At 41.0% G+C, this 16,550-nt stretch overlaps 1 protein-coding gene across 2 annotated transcripts; it reads right to left on the bottom strand.

Moving 5' to 3' along the window:
• Positions 1–5,280: 5,280 nt before the first annotated feature.
• Positions 5,281–15,107, bottom strand: LOC308322624 (protein sidekick homolog). Of its 2 annotated transcripts, XM_080773999.1 has the most exons (14): positions 14,983–15,107; positions 12,868–13,203; positions 12,473–12,601; positions 12,071–12,238; positions 11,898–11,968; positions 10,389–10,632; positions 10,012–10,089; positions 9,188–9,316; positions 8,551–8,718; positions 8,081–8,131; positions 7,636–7,688; positions 6,630–6,729; positions 6,498–6,531; positions 5,281–6,401 (listed from the first exon to the last, which is right to left on the bottom strand). In XM_080773999.1, exons 1-14 carry the CDS (start codon positions 15,050–15,052, stop codon positions 6,341–6,343), a joined length of 1,692 nt encoding a protein of 563 aa, XP_080630125.1. In that variant the 5' UTR covers positions 15,053–15,107; the 3' UTR covers positions 5,281–6,340. The 2 variants fall into 2 exon arrangements, with proteins under 2 accessions (XP_080630125.1, XP_080630126.1); XM_080774000.1 differs by lacking the exon at positions 8,081–8,131.
• Between the last annotated feature and the right edge of the window lie 1,443 nt (positions 15,108–16,550).

Genomic DNA, 16,550 nt, shown 5'->3' with positions numbered 1-16,550 from the left:
GTCTAATGGGAACCGAACCCAAGGTGAGGGGGTGGTGGAAGGCGAGGGCGATGGCGAGGACATGAGTGGAACTTACAGGGGACCAAAGATGAGAGGAAGAGGCGACTCCAGAGAGGAGGGATGTGGTGGAGGTCTGTTTAAAAGCCACATGTCACGGGGACAACAACAACACTAGAGGCTTTGTGTGTGTCGGAAGCATCCGGTTCGCAAACAAACAAATCCGATTGCTGTTTATGCCACTGTGGGACGATTTAGTGCATCATTCCCAGGAACGATGACACTGTCGTGTGTGTGTGTGTGTGTACGTGTGTGTGTGTGTGTGTGTGTGTGCGTGCGTGAGAGAACACGCTATACAGTCTGTGCTCCATGTCTACTGAGACCTTCGTAAAACCACTGATTCAGAGGTTGCACTTAAAATAAACTATACGTCCGCTGAATGATATGATATGATATGATATAGTACTTTATTGTCAGTTTGCACTGAAATGTGTCTTGCGACCCAGCGGCCTTGTATACGTACATACTGTATACACACATTTGACATAACACAAAAAAGAAAAGAAAATACAATTACTATAAAAACATAAGGGCACAGAGCCATGTCCACAGCTCAGTCTAGTCCTGGACAAAATCATGATTAAGCCTCAAAGTCGACTGATGGGCAAAAGATCTCCTTCCTGAAGGCAGCAAATACTCTCCAAACAAAATATGGCTAGTATTAGAGGTGATATTCCTTGCTAACCTTAGGACGCTGTTATCATACGTGGATGTATAAGTATATAGAGCCTCTGAAGTGGTTGTCCAACAATCTTTGAACCAACAACATACTGTATAACCAACAACTGGACGAACAACATACTGTATAACCAACAACTGGACCAACAACATACTGTATAACCAACAACTGGACCAACAACATACTGTATAACCAACAACTGGACCAACAACATACTGTATAACCAACAACTGGACCAACAACATACTGTATAACCAACAACTGGACCAACAACATACTGTATAACCAACAACTGGACCAACAACATACTGTATAACCAACAACTGGACCAACAACATACTGTATAACCAACAACTGGACCAACAACATACTGTATAACCAACAACTGGACCAACAACATACTGTATAACCAACAACTGGACCAACAACATACTGTATAACCAACAACTGGACCAACAACATACTGTATAACCAACAACTGGACCAACAACATACTGTATAACCAACAACTGGACCAACAACATACTGTATAACCAACAACTGGACCAACAACATACTGTATAACCAACAACTGGACGAACAACATACTGTATAACCAACAACTGGACCAACAACATACTGTATAACCAACAACTGGACCAACAACATACTGTATAACCAACAACTGGACCAACAACATACTGTATAACCAACAACTGGACCAACAACATACTGTATAACCAACAACTGGACCAACAACATACTGTATAACCAACAACTGGACGAACAACATACTGTATAACCAACAACTGGACGAACAACATACTGTATAACCAACAACTGGACGAACAACATACTGTATAACCGAAGCAGAAAACAAAAACGAAAACTATATCATGTTTGATCGAAAACAACAAAATATATACAGCAGTGGTTTTCATCCAGTGGCCCTTGAGGAGGTTCCAGGTGGTCCCCAGCTAAATGCTGGAGAGTTGGTAACCAAATGGACTCTTATAGATATTTAACTCTTGAGAGCGTAAAATGAAACCAAATGGACCCTGCCGGTAACTCTAAGTTAAATTATCGTTAGACATCTGCATTACTTAATTTACAAGAAGTCTATACAACTCAACGTTTGCTTACTCGCAGGGGGTCCAGGGACCCCCTGCGGTCCTTGAGGGAGTTCCAGGGGGTCCCCAGCTAAATGATAGTTTGGAACCAAATTGACCCTATGGGTCTGTAACTCTGAGAGTGTACAGATGGTACATTTGTACACTCTCAGAGTTAAATTAAAATTGAATTAACAATATAAATGGGGGTCCCATAGATAGAAATGCCTTTCATGTCAAACTGTGGGTCCTTGAAATGTTGAGAATCACTCTGGCATATATTTTTTAAATGGGGGTCCATGGGCTCATTAGTGTCAATTTGGGGGTCCTTGACATGAAAAAGTTTGGGAACCACTGGCCTACAGTATGAGTCCACTGATCCATGCTGTTGCTGTGCCATGCAAGCATGTCCCAGCCTGGGTGTTCCCGTGTGCTTCCCCATTAGTGTCGGGGACTCCCTTGCCGCCAGCTGCCTCAAAGCGCCACAGAGGTATCACATCTCCTTCTCTCCCTCGTTAATTAGGACAATTAAGAGATTTACAGGACAGATGGATGGGTAATCCAGCTGGCTGTGTGCAGGCTGCCCCCGGAGGAATGTTTCTGATGGTGTGTGTGTGTGTGTGTGTGTGTGTGTCTGTGTGTCTGTGTGTCTGTGTGTGTGTGTGTGTGTGTGTGTGTGGCCGCTTTGTGAGCGCCACTACATTAACCCACATGGTGGGACTCTGGCTCCCTCTTGTGGCTGCTGATGGATATTGTTGGCTAATAATGGTCAGTGGTGGAAAGAAACATTTTACCGTCCTTAAGTACAGTTTTGAGGTATAAATGTGTACTTTTCTTGAGAGTATTTTCAATTTCTATTACTTTTACTTCTACTCCACTACATTTCAGGTCAAAAATGTGTACATTTCACGCACATACACGCACTACATTTATTTGAACACTTTTATAGTTACTTTGTACATTTTGATTATTAAAAAAACATTTGAAAATAGCCGATCTACAAGCTCACAATGCAACAAATTGTGAGCTTGTAGATCTGCTTTTGAAATTTGAAAACTTGAAATGGGACATAATGCACAACGAGTAGGCCCACTTTTACTTTTGGTACTTTAAGTACATTTTGAAACCCTTAACCAATACATTTGTAGGCCTACTCTTATACTCAAGTACATTTTGAACAGCGGACTTTTCCTTGTAACAAAGTACTTCTACATTACAGTATTGATACTTTTAATTAAGTGAGAAATGTGAGTACTTTTTCCACTCTGATGGATGTAATCTAATCAGATCAGTTACAGGACTCTGACACCTGTCCATTAAGATGAGACAGACGGGTTGCACAAGTTGTAGTCTTATAGAGTATAAGATCAATTCAATGTAGCAAGCTATACAGAACAAAAAATAATGTGAGTTATGCAATGCAGTGGTCGTGCAATTTTATGCAATCTTTTATCAAATATTTACACATTTAAGCACTAGTGATACATGAAAATGTGTTTAATCTGATGTTTTTGTCAAATAAATCACATGCTATTAAATCAATAGTTTGGTTGTGCAATGAGAATATGCAATGATAAAACTGGAATGTTGTCCAGTTTTAGTCATTAGTTTAAAAAGAAATAAAATACGGTTAGGTCAAAACAGGTATTGCATTTAAGATATGACTTAGCCCTAGAATGTCTGTGATATTAGCCTACATACATTTCATTTATTCCATATTACACAGCCAAAGATCGCATTTTTTCACAAAACAACCTACTGGAGCTGGAGTTTGGAGTTTTCAACGAGGGCAGCGCAAATAAGAGCAATTTTGGGCATGTGGTGCAACATGACGACTGTTTTAAAGTATTTACAGTAACAACTAAAGTCTCTCTAATGTTCATGTTGTACGATTACTACAAAACAATCTAAAATAAAGGGATTTAAGATCATTAAAGCTGGGCTGTTGCCCGAGTCCAATGCATTTCTGCCTACTTCCGGTCCAGGACTTGATCGATCAGGTCGTCATACTACTTAAATCAGTTTTGGGTTGCTAGCTGACATTGTCAACAACACTGGAGGGTGCCATCTTGAATTTCTAGCAACCGCGCCCACTCTGTTTCTTTCAATCGCCTTTATCTCCATTCTTGTACCAGATGGCATTTCTGGTCAAAACAAGGTTTATTCCACGGCCCATAGCCGACGCTGTGATCCTCAATGAGGCTTTCTCGCCGCCAGTGGAATATCTATAATGAAACTATGCGTATTGTCATAACCCGGCACGTTGGGCCATGATAAATTGAGGAGGACGCAGTAGCAGTGTTCAAAATAACAATAGTTTATTTACAAAAGGTAACTAATACTAACTTAATGCTTACAGAATGTATGAGATGTGGAAGTCAGTAAGATCAGTGGTGTCAGTGTGGATGTTTGGTTAATATGGTGAATGGGTGTTGTAGTGTGCAAATCAACCAGCAAAGCGGTCATCTGGAGAGGGACACCGAGAATGGCTGGCAAGCCCTCTTTTATAGAGGTTCCATGAGCACTGGCCAGGTGCTCCTAATGCACCTAATGAGGAGTCTCAAATGGGCTGAAACACACAGACAGGGCAGTACACTATAGACAGCATAGGCCCTGCAGGCCAGGCCAAGGGGCCGTGACATGCGTATACACTATAGACTAGAGTGCTATATGACTACATAAAATGCTATCAAAGTTACGTAAGTTGAGCCTATGCATACGCCTGTATAAAGGTCGTCGAGGCTAGGACAAGTGCTACGGCAATTTCTACAGGCTATAAGATGGAGTCTGAAGAGGTGGGTTTTCAGACTACGGCGGAAGATTGGGAGTGAGTCTGCAGTTCTGTTTCACTTTGTACCACTTACTAGTAGGGATCACGTTTTTTTTGCTCCCGATCATTTGATTTTGAGCAACTGCCGTTATCGATTTTTCCCGATCCGATATTTATATTTTATAGAACACGTTTATGCCATATCACAATAGTACAATATCCCAAATCACAGACAATTTCCAGTCTAATATCATGATATGGATATAATATTGATACTATAGGGATGTCCCAATAACGTTTTTTGGCTCTGATCATTTGGAAATGACGTGATCGGCCCCAATTTCCGATCACCCGATCTGATCAGGACAACCCTAGCCTAAGGATGGCTTCAAAGGGGTCATTTTGACATGGAGTGAGGAGATTCCAGGCTCTGCTTAGCTTCTTGCTCATTATTATTTTGCATCGAGATAAGGAGTTTCCACTCCCTTCTCCTTCTTCTCTGCCCTCCTGTCTATCTTTCCCTGTCTCTCTCTTTCACTGACCAGAGGGGTGGGATCTAAATATACATATAACTTTGTGGAATCAATCTGGATTTTCGCTTTGTGCACTTGGTCCCGCAGCATCACGTGTGTCCACGTAATAGACTCCACAGAAAGAAAGTTCTGGTTATCATCATCATATGTCACAGTATTTATTTTGTTGTTTGCTAAAACATATAGTTTTGTTACAGTATATTAGGTGATTGGGTGAAACACTTCAAACAAACTATACTTCCTGGGATGTAAGACACATTTCAGAAGATTTATCCCGATAAAGCGGTGAAACCCATGCAGTCATCTAAATGTAAAGAAAACAATCAGCAAGGCTCATGCTTACTATTTACACAATTGTAAAATAGCTTAGAGTCTAAGCTATTTTACAATTGTGTAAATAGAGAAGTAGCCTTTGGTCTAAGCCTTAGACCAAAGGCTACTTATCTGTGTTACACAAATGGGTGTAGCTAATAGTACCCCTAGAATTACTTTGTGGCACTCCTAGGGCTTCTTTTATTAATAAAAGTTCATAAAATCAGTTCAATCTGTGAACCATATCATAATTGATTTTAATGTAACACATTGCCAATAATGTACGTCAACCACCCACCATAAAAAAAATCACACCCGTGTAAAGCGAGGGGCACTCTTATCATCATACATCATCATTCATCATCTCATTCCTCACTTTTGTCTCCAATGTTTGTGTTTACATGATGTTTGTGTTTATGTAATCTCTCAAGAACAGATTCTGTGCTGTGCTACCAAATCTGTCAGCAAGGCCATTGTTGATAGTGGGAATGAAAACACAGGCGCACCACAGGAAGTGGAGGGCTGAGGGTGGGCCAAACGGGCCAACATCCTGTTATACACATTCAATTGAGGCCTGCCCCCAGAGGCAAATTCAAAGGAAACAAACAGCAGAGGGAGCTGTTTTTCCTTTTTTTGCCAATGGGTTCCCAGATTGGTGTTTACGTGATGTTTGTGTTTACACAAACACTCAAAATTGTCCATTCATTGTCAATGGCATTTAATGTTTGTGTTAGGACAAAGTTTGTGTTTACACAGACACTAAAAGATGGACATAAAAATTTCATAAAAATCTAGCTTGCGCTCCATCGTAAATAAAAGACAATCTGAAAAAAAAAAAACATATTGTAGCAGGGCTACACCTGACCATACCCCCGGTATATGTTTGAGAACCACTGCTCTTTTACAGCTCTGAAATCGGCTCAGTGTCTCTGTAACGTTGGGAGCCATTCTTTAGCCACGCTCTGCAAACAAAAGACAAAATCATTATTCAATTCCAGTGTGCAGTTGAGTGTTAATGATTTGCCCCATGTGACCGCATCTTATAAATAAACACTCACATTGACAAGGTGCCCGTTTTAAGTTTATTCATGCCTGCGGAAAGAGAAGGTGTAACAATTAAATACATAAAAACTGGGGAAAATGTATGGACTTTTTAAATCAAATAAATTGTTAGTCGTACTCGTACTCACGTTTTAATTGCCATGTAATTGCTATGGCAACAATTACCATCAGCATTACCACTGGAACCACCCATGCAACCACATTACCATGGCTCTTGTCACCACTCACCTAGCAAAGAAAAATACAGTAACGGTCATAGTGATATAGAGCCAGACCAATTATAGCGGTCTGGTCAAAATATCGGCCATTATTTGACTTTCTTCAAGTGTCTGCAATTATGCAGCCAATGTGCCTGATTTTTACCCACTTTCAACGTGGCTGGCATCCCTATTTTGGGCATGTCATTATATATTTAAAAAAATACAGATCTACCGTACAAGTTTACAGCGTGTTGTGTTGCAATACATTGTGAGCTTGCCTTGTTGTAGATAGGCTATTTTAATGGAAATTATAGCAGCAGCGAAGAGCTGACTAACAGTTTCATTTCCTTCCTTTTCTCAAAAGACTATGAGCATTAAGAGCAGGTTCCAGGTTCCAGAATAGCACATCTCCTGAAACTGTCCGCTTCCTTTACACAAAAAGCACTGCAGGCCAGTCCACACAGGCCACCCGGCTGGTTTAATCAACGCCATCTACTCACGGTACCTAGTATGTGCAACTGTCTGTTAGTTGTATGTTTTATGGTCATTGAATGGGCTGGATATTGTCAAGATAAAACCACATAGACAAGGTTTTTCCTTCAGTTGAAAAAAAAATAAAAACTTTTCTGGCCAAAAAGTGCAATGAGAGGCTGGTCTGCATTTCATGTGAGCGCAGGAAGAGAAGAGTAACATAGCTCTAATGAAGGCATTAGAGCTATGGACCAGAGCTTAGTGTGTGCACAAACTTTGTCCTACACAAACATTAAAATGCCATTGACAATGAATGGACAATTTTGACTGAGTTGATGATGAAGGTGCGGACGCCAACTGTGATTGGCCGGAATGAGATGATGTATGATGATAAGAGCGCCCCTCACTTCACACGGGTGTGATTTTATTTTCACAAAAGTGTTCCATTTGGCATCATACTCACTGCAGCCTGGGTGTCAGTGGAGAGGGTTGTTGAGAGCTGCCCCCCCTCATGACCTGCAGAGTGCAGACAACAAGAAGTGCTCAAGAGGAAGTTCATCTGCACATAATGTGGTCTTATGGAAGTGAAACTCTTGTTAGAGGTTACAATATAGGTGAACATTTGGCTGTGAGCTTGTAGATTAAGTATTTTCTGAAGACATTTGGTGTTGAAGCAAAAAAGGAGGGAACTACCCCAGGGGACGAAATATAGACCCCTACTTTGTTGAAAACTTTCCTTACCATTTTTACTCTTTGTATTTGTGTATATAATTTGTCTTGTATTGACCTGCTTTTTTGTTTTCTGGCATTCTGCTGCTTGTTATTTGTTTTATGTGAAGCACTTTGGGTTGCATTTTATGTATGAAAGGTGCTATATAAATAAAGTTTATTATTATTATTATTATTACCTTCGGTTGTTGTAGTTGTAGCTGTAGTTGTAGCTGTAATGGTACCTGGCCCTAAATGTAGAGGATGTTTGAAAAGCATGATGAAACATGATAGTAAATTTATAAGCATTAGCTCTCTTTCCCTCCCCCCCCCCCCCCCCCCCCCGACACGGTCGAGGCAGATGGCCGCCCACCCTAGAGTCGGGTTCTGTCTGACGTTCCTTCCTAAAGGGGAGTTTTTCGTTACCATTGTCGCAATATTGCTTGCTCTGGGTGGATCTTTGTTGGTTGTAAAGTGTCTTGAGACAACTTGTTGTGATTTGACACTATAATAAAATTGAATTGAAAAAAAAGCCAGCATTAAAATTGAATTGAACCTTCACCCGTACTGTAGATAAACAATATCAGATGAAGCGTCAAATGAAACAAGACAAACAAACAAAGAAACAAACAGACAGACGCATAATTGTTGGAGTCCATTAAAACCAGACCTGCTCTCTCACTGATGGTAACTGTCAGGACATTGCTGGGGTCGCTCAGGCCCACGCTGTTCCTGGCAAACATGCGCATGTTGTAGGTAGCGGGGTGTGTCTCTATTATAGTGGCCTCTGTCCAGTTGGGGCTGATGTCTCCAAAAAGCTTTGTGGAATCCCAGGAGGCTGCGGTAACACAAAGGTCCACACACTTAATGCTATGATACACACCATAGTAACATCCAGGCTCAGTACATAAGTACTGTACTTACTACCATTTTGAGGCATTTGTACTTTACTTGACTTCCAGTACTTTTTCTTCTACTCCACTACGTCTATATTGATCAACTAAATGTTCTTTTTTGGAAAACTTTATTTACTAGTTTAGATTTAGATTATTATGATAAAACATACAGTAACCACTGCAGCCCTATACATTCCGGCCATTTGAAAATAAATATTTTCAAAATGTTTATGCATCTGAAAACCTGAAATGGCACATTCTGCATAATGAGTACTTTTACTTATAGTACTTTAAGTGCATTTTGAATTCTGCACTTTCACTTGTAACGTAAGTATATCTAACTTGCAGTATTGATACTTTTACTTTAACTTTGAGTATACTTTTTCCCGACTGCTGATGATTTTCTCTCACCGTTTAGGGTTTTGTACTCCAGCTCAAAGGAAGTGACAGGGCTCCCTCCATGGAACCCAGACGCCCAGCGGAGGGTGACCGTCTCATGCTTAACCTCTATTAGCTCCACCACGAGGGAGTCAGGGCAAACTGGAAGATACACATAGAACCTCTATTAGCTCCACCACGAGGGAGTCAGGGCAAACTGGAAGATACACATAGAACCTCTATTAGCTCCACCACGAGGGAGTCAGGGCAAACTGGAAGATACAAATAGAACCTCTATTAGCTCCACCACGAGGGAGTCAGGGCAAACTGGAAGATACACATAGAACCTCTATTAGCTCCACCACGAGGGAGTCAGGGCAAACTGGAAGATACACATAGAACCTCTATTAGCTCTACCACGAGGGATTCAGGGCAAACTGGAAGATACAAATACAAGTTAAGGCGTGTTCTCTCCTCCGTGTCATCAGTGCCCATACCCGAGGCGGGGTTGGCCAAAGGGCCTTTATGTGTGGAGTTTGCATGTTCTCCCCGTGTCCCTATAGGGTAGGTACCCTCACTAAAAACATGCAGTAATCCTGGTCTCTAAACTACCTCCCCCTGGCCAGCCGGGGCGCTTGATGGAGGGGAAAGGAACTGGATGGAATAACGTGTTCCTTCAACGCGCTACGTCCGGCCGGGGAAACTCTCCCCTGTCAGGTGAAAAGAAGCAGCTTGGACTCCTCATGCATATAAGGAAGCATGAGGTCAGTCCGCTGCCCCCCCAGGTTGGCAGAGGAAGTGTAGCACCCAGGATTACATTCGATTATTGACACTGACATATTTTTAAAAGCGTGTACCTGGGGGGAGGCTTTCAGTGGTTTGTTCCCACCAGGCTGTGGCGGCGAGTGTAGTCTCAGCTGTTGAAGTTGAGGGAACTTGGGAGGGATACAATTATACCTTTTATTTTCCAATCTCTGTCAATATCCACCTCACATGAAATTAAGTAACTTGCAAAACAAAAGAATATATCTTTCACTTTTACGCTTTAACATGTCAGTCACTGTTAATAATAGACGTGCACGCGCACGCACGCACGAGTAATCATCTATGTTATAGTACATTTGGACTGAAATGTGAATTCTACTCAAAATGTATCTATGGCCACCATCACAATTGTTTTCTATATTGAAACACATACAGGTGACATGTGTTATGATTGTGTCAGGCAGCCTACCCTCATCCAGTGTGAAGCCTTCTCCAGGGGCTGCAGGCCCTATACCTGCACTTGTTCTAGCCTGAATAAGAACATTGTACTGGGTGGATGGCTTCAGATTGTTCAAGATGACACTTTCCTGCTCCTGTGTGGCCGTCCGACTAAGGTGGTGCCACCTCCCGTACAGTCTGCTCACTGAGTCGTACTCCCTGTAGCTAATGGCGTAGCTGCGGAGAACCCCGTTACGGAGCTCTGTCCTGGGAGCCTATAGTTGACATAAAACCAGTGTTGGAAAAAGTACTCAATTGTTTGACTTAAGTAAAAGTATCAATACTGAAATATAGAAATCTTCCGTTACAAGTAGAAATCCTGAATGCAAAATGCACTTAAGTAAAGTATTGGCATCAAAATGTACTTAAAGTACCAAAAAGTAGAAAGTAGGCTACTCATTGTGCAGAATGTCTCATTTCAAGTTTTCAAATGTATAAAAAATCTTTTGAAAATAGCAGATCTACAGGCTCACAGATCTGCTATTTTCAAATGGCCGAAATGTAGGCTAGCCTATAGGGCTGAAGTGGTTATTGTATGATTTTTAATCAAAATGTATACAAAGTAACTAAAGTTTTCAAATCAATGTAGTGGAAGTACAATATTTGCCTCTGAGATGTAGTGGCGTAGAAGTACAGTAAAAGTATTGGAAATAGTACAAATACCTCACAACTGTACAACACTTAAGTACATAGTTACTTTCCACCACTGCATACAACACATTTGCATTTGAGACTGATACAATCAGTCTCATCCTTCTACGGCAGTGGTTCCCAAACGGTTTCATGTAAAGGACCCCCAAATGTATACTCATTAGCCTGTGGAGGACCCCCATAAGAGAAGACTTTGTACGGCCGTAGCAGTGATTTTCAACCATTTTCATTTCAAGGGTCCCCAGTTTGACGTGAATTAGGCTACGGTCCCTCATTTAATGGCATTTCTATCTCTGGGACCCCCAATGTAATATATATATTGTAAAATCACTGTTAATAACTCTCAGAGTTACAGACCCATAAGGGTCCATTTGGTTCCTAACTATCATTTAGCTGGGGACCCCCTGGATCTCCCTCAAGGACCCCTGGTGGTCCCCACTTTGGGAACCATTGTTCTACGGTGATATGTCAGAGGTTATGAACGACTATGTTCTAATCAATATGTGACCGTTTCCGACCGAGGCTAAGTCATTGAATTGTTTTTCATGTCATATGAAAGCAGGGAATCATAGCTTCAAATTGACATATTGGTTGTTACTAGCCTACATGTTTAAGCATTTATCTCATATTTACATTACATTAGCTCTGACATTAATTTGACATGCTGTAGTATGTGAAGAACAGTTAGTATTGCCGCCATAACTGTCTCTGTATCAAAAAGAGACATATCTTTGTCAGATACCGAGTTAGAGATCCAACACATGAAATTGCATAGCCTCCTTACGACGGTTTCGCGGCTCAACAAATGATCAACAGTATGATTACTTACTTTCCAAATGGCTTTTATACTGCGAGAAGAAAGAGCATCGAGGCGTATATCCAGTGGAGGACCTTCCGGTGCTACAACGAAACGAAAAGGTTCAAGAGTTGACTTACATTCAAATCCCTTTTGAATGAGTATTCAGAACATCTTTATCAGATGTGATAATACCACAGTTATACCTGCTTCTTTGGTGGTGACAGAAACAACATTGCTGGCTTCACTCATGCCCACATCGTTCACAGCAAACATACGGACGTTATAGGATTTGGCCGGACGCATATCAATCAAGGTGACCTGAGTTAGCGCAGGGTTGATGTCTCCAGCTGTCACTGCAGTCCCCCATGACTCTGCACCAAGAGAATCAACATTATAACACGCCATTGGCTTGTATGCATGTGTATAGTACAACTCAAATGATAAACATGCTAAACATGAGGTCCAAAGCTCTTGAATAGCCTTATATTAATTTATGGATGATTATGACTAATTCATACTTCACCGAACACGTCAGTCGGCACTTATTTTCAAGTTGAAAACATGACTTAGTTTGTCAGTTAATTGACACATGAAACTGTGTTTACCCATATTGTTCTTGAAGTCTATTCTGTAGGATGTGACGGGGTGGCCTCCATCAAATCCAGGAGTCCAGCGAACTGTGACAGTCCTCGCCTTCACCTCTCGTACCTCCAAGATCAACGGCCGAGGAGGCGCTGAGCAGGAAAGCAATGACAAGGTCATTATTGGAAAGCAAAAAGGTTGTTCAAAGAATCAGAATCAGCATCAACGTTATTATCACAGTACAGTTTTACAAGGAAAAAGGTGGGTGAAATCCGGTTTTGTGCATAGTTACCGTTGTGTCAATTATGAATAATTATTCATGTGCTTAATGCCATGTTTGGATCATTTTCCATGCATTAACGAACACACACAGAACATTGTTTTCTTCCAATGGCTATTGAGTAACTGATGGTCTCACCTGGAACAACGGTCAGCGCCACCTCATGCTTGTGGTCATTGAACCAGCCAGGTATGTCCACACGGCAGCCGTAAACCCCAGAGTCACTTTCCTGAACCTGCCTGATGGTCAAGGAAACGTGTCCCTGGTTCACGTCCCCCATGAGCAGGTAACGCTCCGACAGTCTGGTCACGCCGTGCTCGTCGGCCCTGATGACCTCGTTGCCGCAGCCCCTATTGGGTATGACCCCTCGGCCCCAGCAGACAGCCAGCCTGCCGTAGTACTGGGCGTCATATTGGCAATGTAAGGTAACGTCTGCTCCCACTGTGGCTTCAATGCCCTCTGCGCATGCACCACCTAAATCAGAGAGGTTTGTGTAGATATTATAGACCAGTGGAGGACCCCCAAAATTATACTCATTAGCCTGCGGACCCCCGTTTGAAAAGGTATACCAGCCAGGGACCCCATAAGAGGTAACAGGTCCATTTGGTTTCATGTGTACACTCTCAGAGTTACAGACCCATAAGGGTCCATTTGGTTCCAAACTATCATTTAGCTGGGGACCCCTTGGAACTCCCTCAATGACCCCTAGGGGTCCCTGGACCCCACTTTGGGAACCACATGCTTGTTATTCTCTTATATATTCTATTGGTTCTATTGAATTTTTGTTTAATGATATTTGTCCATTTCTCCCGAACTTGTGAGCCCTATATTCTCCTAGGCCATTGTACAAGGCTTATTTCCCAGAAACAGGTGGACCAGTGCTGTGATCTTTTTGATCACTAATCTATTAATTGAAGCCACTAGATTTGAGTTTAGGCTATCTGCTTGGAAGAACTTGCATGTTTTACTTAAGTAAAATTGTCAATACTGCAATGTAGAACTACTCCGTTACAAGTAAAAATGAAATGGAATTCAAAATGTGCTTGAGTAAAAGTACAAAAGTATTGGCATCGAAATGTAAAAAGGAAAAATAAATGCCAAAAATCTATCTAGGTCTGAAGACATATGTTTTGTAATAATAATCAAAATCTACAAAGTAACTAGTAACTAAAGTTTTCAAATAAATGTAGTGGATAAAAGTACAATATTTGAAATATTACAAATAATTTATCTCCAGCATGGTACTTAAGTACAGTACTTCCACTTAGGTTCCTAACAAACAGTGTTAACAGTCCAGGTTTGAACTAGGGATGTTCGCTTCCGATCCAATCCAGATACCTTCATTTCTGTGATAGCTGATACCAATGCTGAATACAGATACCAGTATCGTGATCTCATGTTGTGTTTATAGCTATCTAGCTATATATCTCGTGTTGTGTTTATAGCAGACTCCTCACTCAAATGTGCACTTGCGGTTTGGGCAACTCCAAAGCAAACTCCACATGTCCCAACATTTTATTTACCTGCCATAGTGTCAACCCCTGTGTCGGATCGGTGGTTAGACTGGCATATTCACGGATACCGATATGACCCGCTATGAAAAATAAGCCAATCCGATACTTTTCCCGATACCGTATCGGGACATCTCTAGTTTGAACCATAGACGAAAGATACAGTTAACCGATTTTTTATGGCCAAGCCAACCAGAAGTTGTTGATTAAATAAAGAATAGTAGTTTCTCATGATTGTAGTTTACGATAGTGTAATAATGGTTCAATTATCATTAGTAATCAATAAATTGTTAAACTCGGCTGTGAATGTGTGTATAGGCAATTTATACTAAAACGTTATAATGTAGTTTAGGCCTACATAAGGACAGGTTCACACACTTAAAATAAAATAACATTAAGATAAAGAATCATAATTTACAAATCCGATCCAAATTATTCATCACCACATTCCACTTCTATTTAACCACACAAACCATAGCTTCCTTATTCTAATAAGGAATAAGGACAAAATAGCCATACATTTTACAACATACAACAGCCAAACGTTTGGTGAAAATACACTAACCTTTGGCAATACAATAGGCAACCATTCAGAAAAAAATAGCAGATCTACAAGCTCAAAATGTGTTGCAACAGTGATGCGTTGAGAGCTTGTAGAGACATATACAACAAAGTATGCTATTAAGTGGTTAAATGGGCATTTATTAAAGTGAGACGCAAATGATTATGCTGGATGTCTTACCTAGAAGCACACAAAGGATCATCCTGGACAGCCATTTGCAGCCAGCGTCTGTATTCATTTTCACGCTCATTCAGATCTCTCATCACAGAACACCTCCGAATGGTTTGGCCTCACCTACCGCAAAATTACATTAAACGAAACCACAGTGGGTTGTGCAAATTTGAATCAAGTCCAAATCACATGACTGGTGATGATTTGCACACATCAACAACTTTTGTTGGCTGAGGAATGTCAAGGGGCTGTTTCCTTTTCTGCGGTTTTGGTTCCATGTGTAAATGTCTTAGGTTTGACTTTTAGAAGAAAGAGAGTGAAAGGTGCCAATAAACATATATATCTCTTCAGCAGTGAGTAAGCCTATGTGCTACGATGAACACACACACACACACACACACACACACACACACACACACACACACACACACACACACACACACAGAGAGAGAGAGAGAGAACCTCAGGTCTTTTGACGCCTGTTGTAGTATATGCACAAGGCTTATCCCACATCCCAGTATATCTGTACATAATCTTAAAACTATACTTAATCACATTTACAGTAAGCTGGAGAGGCAAATACAGTACGTGTTTCTGATACCATGTGCTCTCTTTTATCAAGATACTGCAGGCCCATGAAGGAAACATGATGTCACTGTTCAAGTACAATTTCAAATCAATCATGGCTTACATAATGGCGGTCACAGTATATTGGCTTGTGCAAATGTATTATCTTTGTGTGTGTGTGTTTAATCAACTTCACCACCTTAATGGAGGAGAGCTCTTAGATTCACAAATAGGGGTGTCAGGAATGACTCTCGATGGCAAGAAGGACATTTAACAAAGACTTTACTAAAACACTGCAGAACAGTATAGAACATAAAGTTAACAAACTCACACACTACAATCACAATGACAACACAGACCAACAACACAAGAATACTGAACTCTAACTAAAACTTAACAGACAGAAGCAAACTCTGACTAACAAAACGAAGACGAATGATCCAGAAAGTGCACTCTCTTAGGCAATCTGGCAGTTTGGTGAAAAACACTGGATAAGAGCCAGCTGGACCAGCTTGTGAGAACAAACATTTCTGAACGATTTTGTCTTTGTCTTCAAATCGGTTCAGGAATATAAAATAATATATCACAGGTTGTTTTCTAATCACTTGTTTTTCCACTGGGCTCTACGTAATTGTATTGTGGCATCTAAACAGCAGCATATATCATTTCTGGCTTGGCAGTATAGGCCTATCGCAAGATTTGGTTGTCAGGCTCTTGAATGGAATCGCAATGCTTTGCATGTTCAGAAAGGTACTCTGTGCTCTTTAAACTTCAATAACATTATACAGTGTACACATGGAAAAGCAGCACAGCAGAAAACAATGTGTGACGTGTCTTATTTCAAACTGAAGAGGGAAAAGAGGGCAGGGGCTACACAATGCAGGGACAAACTGGAGAAGGGCAGAGGTTGTGACCGTGACAAGGGGTACAGATCAAACTAATCATTTGTAATCCATTACAAACAATAAGCAATTAGTAAAACAATCGTACTATATAAATGCGGAAAGTCT

Source organism: Protomyctophum bolini, assembly GCF_963924005.1.
Source record: "Protomyctophum bolini genome assembly, chromosome: 10".
Taxonomy (NCBI): Eukaryota; Metazoa; Chordata; class Actinopteri; order Myctophiformes; family Myctophidae; genus Protomyctophum; species Protomyctophum bolini.
Note: the sequence above shows the minus strand (reverse complement) of the source record. Positions and strands in the feature narration are given on the sequence as shown.

Coding starts and splice junctions, on each gene's coding strand:
- LOC308322624 (XM_080773999.1), bottom strand. CDS start 15,052: ATGAGCGTGAAAATGAATACAGACGCTGGCTGCAAATGGCTGTCCAGG. Junction 10,633..11,897: donor GTATAAAAGCCATTTGGAAA/GTAAGTAATCAT, acceptor TGTCAACTATAG/GCTCCCAGGACAGAGCTCCG. Junction 6,532..6,629: donor AATTACATGGCAATTAAAAC/GTGAGTACGAGT, acceptor CTCTTTCCGCAG/GCATGAATAAACTTAAAACG.